At 37.1% G+C, this 6,739-nt stretch overlaps 1 protein-coding gene across 1 annotated transcript in view; it reads left to right on the top strand.

Annotated features, from left to right (window-relative positions):
* The window catches only part of PYROXD1 (pyridine nucleotide-disulphide oxidoreductase domain 1), a 47,479-nt gene that overhangs the window by 29,815 nt on the left and 10,925 nt on the right, over positions 1-6,739 (top strand). The window contains exons 7-8 of the mRNA XM_006889061.1: positions 2,248-2,348; positions 4,575-4,713. Of these exons, the coding sequence (XP_006889123.1) occupies positions 2,248-2,348; positions 4,575-4,713 (240 nt within the window). The remainder of the gene's footprint in view (positions 1-2,247; positions 2,349-4,574; positions 4,714-6,739) is intronic.

The raw sequence follows: 6,739 nt of genomic DNA, 5'->3' as shown, positions 1-6,739 counted from the left end.
TAGATGCCTACAACATCTGAAGTAATTTTAAGAAAACTTCAGTGAGTTTCAAAAATGAATACAAACCTAACAGTTTCATAGTTTCAAATAGCTTTTCTATCTTTTGGTCAATAAATTATAAGAATTTTTTTTATCTTTTTGTTCAGTTTTTATTTACAGGAAAGTACATGTAAGTGGTGGTCATTTTTATAACTAACAGTATAAGCAAGAGCAGGGGCGGGGCGGGGGATGGGGAAAGAGGGGAGAGCAAGCATCCTGAAGGGGGAGCGGAGGGGGGGCAAAATAATACAAGGATTTTATTTAGCAGTTCACCCTGTTTTGAGGCAGGACTAGCAAAGAACCAATCGCCTCTAAGAGCAACAAAAAAGCTCATCTTGAATGCCAGTCCCTGGGTACCAAGCAGGCAGTACAAGGCCCAGACACAAGAGATTAAAGGGGACTTTGAGCTCTCGATTTGCCCCAAAGATGCTTTTCTCAACCCATTAACTCTCATTTTGTCTGACACCCAAGAATGTTTCCCCAGTCTGTCCCCAGAGATGTAAAAAGGGCAAAGACGGCAGACAAGCACCGTTCCATAACCCCAAAGCTGGGCTCTAACAAAAAGAACACAAACAGTTGCCATGAGGCCGATTCTGGCTCACAGCAACCCCTCATGTAACAGGACTGTGCTTCCCAGGGCTTGCAACAGCTTCTCTTTTGAAAGACCACCTGTCTTCTGAGGTGCCTCTGGATGGACTCAAACTGCCAACCTTTGAATCAAGTGTTTAGAAGTCTGTGCCACTCAGCGTCTCTGAACTCATCTTAATCTCCACCAAATCCAGCCCAGTTCTTTGGCCCTGGAATTTCTGAGATATGAGTACTCAGAGCAGAGGGAAAGATTTAAGCTTTGTTGTTTTTATTTGCAGTCATGTCAGAACTGAGTCATGGCTGACCCTCCAGTGGGCTTTCAGAAGCAGTCTAATGGCCAGGGAGGAGATTGCCCATGCTTCTCCTGCAAAGTAGGTAGTGATTTCAAAATGTGTGTCTTTAGGATTGCAGCACAGCTTCTTTCCTCTAGGCCATGAAAACCCTAAAATTTGACAAAATTTTGAAAATACTACAGACTTTTCTTCCTTTTTATATTTTTACTATATAGCATTCATGAAATATGTTCAGTGTTAAATTCAACACTTAAAATTTTATTCATTTTAGCTCTCCATCACAAAATATTAAAATGATAGATGGCTATTTTAGATTTAACAGGTCTGCTTTGAGGAAGTGCAAACATGTTGCTGTTTAGAGGCAAGAATGGTGAATTTGTCCCATGTCCTTAGGCCATGTTGTTAGGAGGGGCCTGTTCTTGGGAAAAGACATCATACAGGGAAAGATGGAGGGTCAGGGAATGAGAGGAAAACCCTCAAAAAGGTGGTTTGATATAGTGACTTTAACAGTGGATGCAAGCATGTCAGAAATGGTGAAAATGAGGCAAGATAGGGCATAGTTCTACTCTGTTGTTCATAGGGTTGTTAGGAGTCTTAATCGACTTGACAACACATAATAACAACATAGGAAAACTGGGGAGCTCTGGTGGTGTAGACTGTAGGAAGTTGTGCTGTTAACTCAAAGGTGACACCATTCTGGCAGTTTGAATGTACTAAGCAACTCTGAGGAATGAAAATGGGCAATCATCTTCTGAGTGATTTTCAGCTTCAGAAACTCACTGGAGAGTCAACTATGAGTTGATACCAACTTGACAGCAGTTTGTAAGTGAGTATATGTGAGTCATTATGTTACCTAAATGCTTCAGAATACAGGTAAAATTTCTGTGGCTTTTTTTTAACTGTGGAGAACATTATGCTGAGTGAAATATCTCAGCCACAGAAGGGCAAATCCTCCATAGCATCACTGTTATAAAACAGGACTGACATAAAGCTTGGGGGAAAACTAAGAAAAGAAGGAATAAATAATGAACATTGCATTGGAACTGATGAAAGGAAGAACTTTTTAAAAGGAATAGATGATTAGGCATTACCTGTCTTACAGCAGTTCAGAAGAAGAGGTGCATAGATAGCAAAGTAGACTAGGAGAAGGGAGGGAAGAAATTATGCAAACAATGAATGAATTTGGTTTTTTTTTAATGAACTGGCTGGGTAGGGAAGAAAATATGCAACAATGAATGAATGAAATTCCAGCTTTTCTGTATACTTGCATTAAAATCACAATTAAAATGAAATCATTTGAGTTTTGACTTGATTTTTATCTCTTCAGGAAGGAAAGAGGAAGCAAGAACCAAAGCTAAGGCTAGAAATGTTGGCAGTGCCTTGGGACCTGATTGGCATGAAGGCTTGACTCTTAAAGGCACAAAAGAAGTATGTTTTCACATGTTGCTTAAGCTTATCTAAATGTGCTTTTAAATTTTTGCCCCACATGATAAAGACAAAATATAGTTAAAGATTGCAGGTCACTTTATTTAAAATCTATAATGTTAGGAAAGAACTTCAAAGCTATTTGACCAAGTTACCCACCAAAGAAGTGAATATTAAATTCATATAAAACTGAATATATTGTTTTTAAAGTCTCGTATTTAGAGGTCTTCATACCCAAACTTTAGTGAATATATCTCTCATACTTTACCCTTTCTCAAGAGTCATTTCAGATGCTGGTAGTAAACTTATAATAAGCAGAAGTGTGTAGAAGGAACTCTGGTGACATAATGGGTTAGGTGTTGGACTGCTAACCAGAAGGCCAACAGTTTGAATTTATCAGCCACTCCATGGGAAAAAGATGGGCACTTTTCTCCTACTAAGATTTACTATGCTCAGACACTTAATGGAGGATTACTATGAGTTGCTATAGCAGTGGCTTGGGGGTATTCACCCCTGTTGTGTTAGCTTAAAAGCTGCCTTTTCTAGCCATTATGTTAACCCTTGCTGGTCTCCAGCCACCTTAACTGCAGACACATGTCTTGCAAATCATCAACAGCTGTGGGACTTGAATAAAAGAAAGAGTGCTTCCCACACTGAGCAGCAAGACTTGAGAGAAACCAGAGTAAGAGTGAGATCCTGTAGATGGTGGTGGAGAGACTGTGGTATTGCTATGGAGAAACTGTGGCAAGGTATAACCAAAGGAGCCCTGAAATAAAGGCCACAATTAAAGGTTATATGGTACTTGCTATATGATTGAAGGAGAGACTGACTGATAACTGCTGTGAAGCAAACCTTGCTGAATGATTTGGATTTCGGTGCTGAACTGAAACCAGGACTTTTATGAATTAAGGAATTGTGTTGTGCTGTTAATCTGGCTTGGCATTGCTAGACTAAACCTGGATTTGTATTGTAAGATAGTCTTTTCCTCCCCCACTCCCTAATCTATTTTCCTTAATAAACCCCACTCTTGATACAACAACTATGAGTAAAGTCTGTGAGTCAATCGCAAATTTTGAACACATATGCTGGGTAGAAATAGATGCAGGAGCATGGGTGGTAGTGTGTCTGATTCAGCAGCTATTTGCTGCTATGAAGATAGTTCCCTTTTTATGAAGCAGATAGAAGCCATACTTGGCCACTTCCACATTGTCCCATCTACTCTTTTCATAATTTTTTTCAAACTTTTTTTTAAGAACTATGTATAATATTTAAATCTTTTTCAGAGTATACATGCAGTCTTTTCATTACTGTGCATGATGTCTTTAAAGGGTTTTAGTCTTTCTGGTAGATGGGGAGAGGGCTGACTTCACTTAAACTAATTTTTATTAATGAACTTACAAAAAATGTATTTTTCTGTCCCTTTAGATCCTAAGATTAGTAGTATTATTAACCAGAGAGTTTCAACAATTTACTGGATATGGAATAGAATAAATCGACATTGTGACATTGCTCTGCAAGGGAATTTTTCTCTTTTGCTTTCATGCATAGAAATTGAGATTTATTTCTTTTGGATTCTCTAATATACTCTCATTTGGTTTTTGTTGTTGGGTTTTTGTTTTACTTTTCACTAAAATGGTTAAGTTCCAAAATTCAGGTCATTATATAAGACATTATACAAATATGGAGAATGACCACATCAAATCACAAAAAGGAAGAAAACAGCATCATCACATAATTGCCAAACCACTAAGAACTGGCCCAGCCAAACTGATACATAAACTTAAGCCTCACAGCCAGTGTTACTCTGTATTTCTTACTGCCACATGTACATCATTAACATGCAAAATAGTTGGTAGATTTTTTACTATTGCTGTTAGAAATATCTCATTGGATAATGAAATAGTTGATAAGCACTACAGAGAGGTATATTGCATTGAAACCTGTGAGAATCAGAGTAGAGTGGGGCCTTGCTTCCTAGGTTCATGTTTTCTACACTTGACAGGGTGCAGATTTGCCAGTTTTCTATAGCCCTATTAGTAGAAAATATTTCCGTTTTTTTCCTCTGACAGGTTCCTGCCTTATACAGGTTCTAGTTTTCACAGGTTTTACTGTATAAGAACTTTTTTAATGTATCTACAAGTAATTTTATTACATATTTCCTATTTGTCTTCCACAACCCAATGCATTCTCTCTGGAAGTGTGATGATGACCAATATTTCTTTAATTTAGTTTTCTCATAAGGTTCACATTGAAACTATGTGTGAAGTAAAGAAAATCTACCTTCAGGAAGAATTTACAAATTTGAAAAAAGAGTCCTTGACTTTTCCAAGAGACCATCATGATAAATCTGTTAAAAGCACTGATAAAGGTAAGTAATGACTCATGAACAAGTGAATGGATAGAAAAATTATGGTATATTCCCACCATAGAATACTACCTACCACTGAAAACCAAGGAATTAATAAAATATTATGCAACATGTGTGACCCTGGAGGACATTATGCTGAGTGAAATATCTTAGTCAAAAAAGGACAAATAAAAAAAAAAAAAAAAAAAAGGACAAATAACATCACTGTTATAAAACAGGACTGAAATGGGGGGTTGGAGGGAAACTGAGAAAAGGGGGGATAAATGATGAACACTGCATTGGAACAGGTGAAGGAAAGAAGAGTTTAAAAGGAATATACTATACAGCAGCACACAGGAGTAATGATTTTGTAAATTACTACCTATCTTAGGAGGGACTGGACAGCATTATGCTACTTAGTCTCACAAGGAAACATTGTATAAAACCATTATTGTAGAATGAGTATAAGGATCCATGGTGGGGGTGGAAGCAGAGAGATGAGGATGTGCAGAGGGAGGGAGGATTAATCGTGAGGTTGTACAATTTGATGGCTGTGAGAGTGAGGAAAATTGAAAGAGTTTGATTCAAATTTTAATAAACTAGTATTTTTTTTTAAAATGTAAAAAAATCCTTTTAAAAAAGTAATATATGATTAGGCATTATCTGTATGAAAATAGTTCAAAATAAGAGGAGCATGTAAAAGTGGACTGGGTGAGTAGGGGAGAAAAAGGAAATTATGCAACAATGAATTTCTTTTTTAAAAAAAGGGAAGTGGGGGTGAGGAGAAAAATAGGCAATAATGAATGAATGAAAATCCAACTTTTCTGTAAACTTTTATTAAAATCACAATAGAACGGGAGGAAAACTAATAAAAACATACAGCCACTTGTTTAAAAGAAAATAACTTCATCTTACTAAATTATTTTTTAATTTCAAGTTTCACAGATAAAAATTTATATATGAAGAAAAAGAGAAAACTAAACTCAATAATGGTGTTCAGAGTCTCTTCTGACATCTATTTTGGTCTTCTGTCTTTGCGATGATCGTTTTGCACTCTTCCTGGATGATACCTTGGTATCCTCCCACAGCTCATCTGGTCTTCGCTCATTAGTATTTAAGGCCTCAAACCTGTTCCTGAGATGGTTCTGAAATTCAGGTGGGATAGACTTAAAGTCATATTTTTGTTCCTGTGGATTTGGTTTAATTTTCCTCAACTTCAGTTTGAACTTGAATATGAATAGGTGGTGGTCTGTTCCACGGTCAACTACTGGCCTAGTTTTCACAGCTATGATATTGGGCTTCTCCAGTGGTTCTTTCCGCAGATGTAATCAATCTGATTCTTATGCATACCATCAGGTGAAATCCATGTATATAGGCTGTGTTTATGTCTCTTAAAAATGTATTTGCAATGAATAAGTCATTGATTGTGCAGAATTGAATCATTCTCTCTCCAACTCCATTTCTGTCACCAAGTCCATGTTTTCCAACTACTGAATCTTCTTCTCTGTTCCCAACTTTTGCATTCCAGTCAACCATTATTAGCAATGCATCTTGATTGCATGTTCAATCCATCACCGACTGTAAAAGTTGGTAGAAATCTTCTGTTTCCTCTTCCTTGGCTCTGGTTATTGGTGCATATATCTGAATGATAGTGGTATTCACTGAACTTCCTTTTATGCCAAAACAGAAGGAAGAATTCAAGATACTAAAGAGCTGAATAGAAGATTTCAAAAGGCAGCACGGGATGACAAAGTAAAATATCACAATGAAATGTGCAAGGAGTTGGAGTCAGAAAATCAAAAGGACCAGACTCGCACAGCATTTCTTAAGCTCAAGGAACTTAAGAACAAATTCAAACCTCAAGTCCTATAATCAAGGATGCTTTAGGCAGAATATTAAATGATCCAGGAAGTATTAAAAGAAGATGGAAAGAATATACTGAGTCACCACTTGGCAGACAGAGAAGAATTTCATGAAACAACATATGAGTAAGAGCCTCTGGTGATGAAGGAAAAAGTTCAGGCTTCTTGGAAGGAAATGGCAAAAA

The sequence above is a fragment of the Elephantulus edwardii genome, unplaced genomic scaffold (assembly GCF_000299155.1).
Source record: "Elephantulus edwardii isolate Elephantulus edwardi_28Jun2011 unplaced genomic scaffold, EleEdw1.0 scaffold00075, whole genome shotgun sequence".
In the NCBI taxonomy this organism is placed as follows: domain Eukaryota; kingdom Metazoa; phylum Chordata; class Mammalia; order Macroscelidea; family Macroscelididae; genus Elephantulus; species Elephantulus edwardii.
Note: the sequence above shows the minus strand (reverse complement) of the source record. Positions and strands in the feature narration are given on the sequence as shown.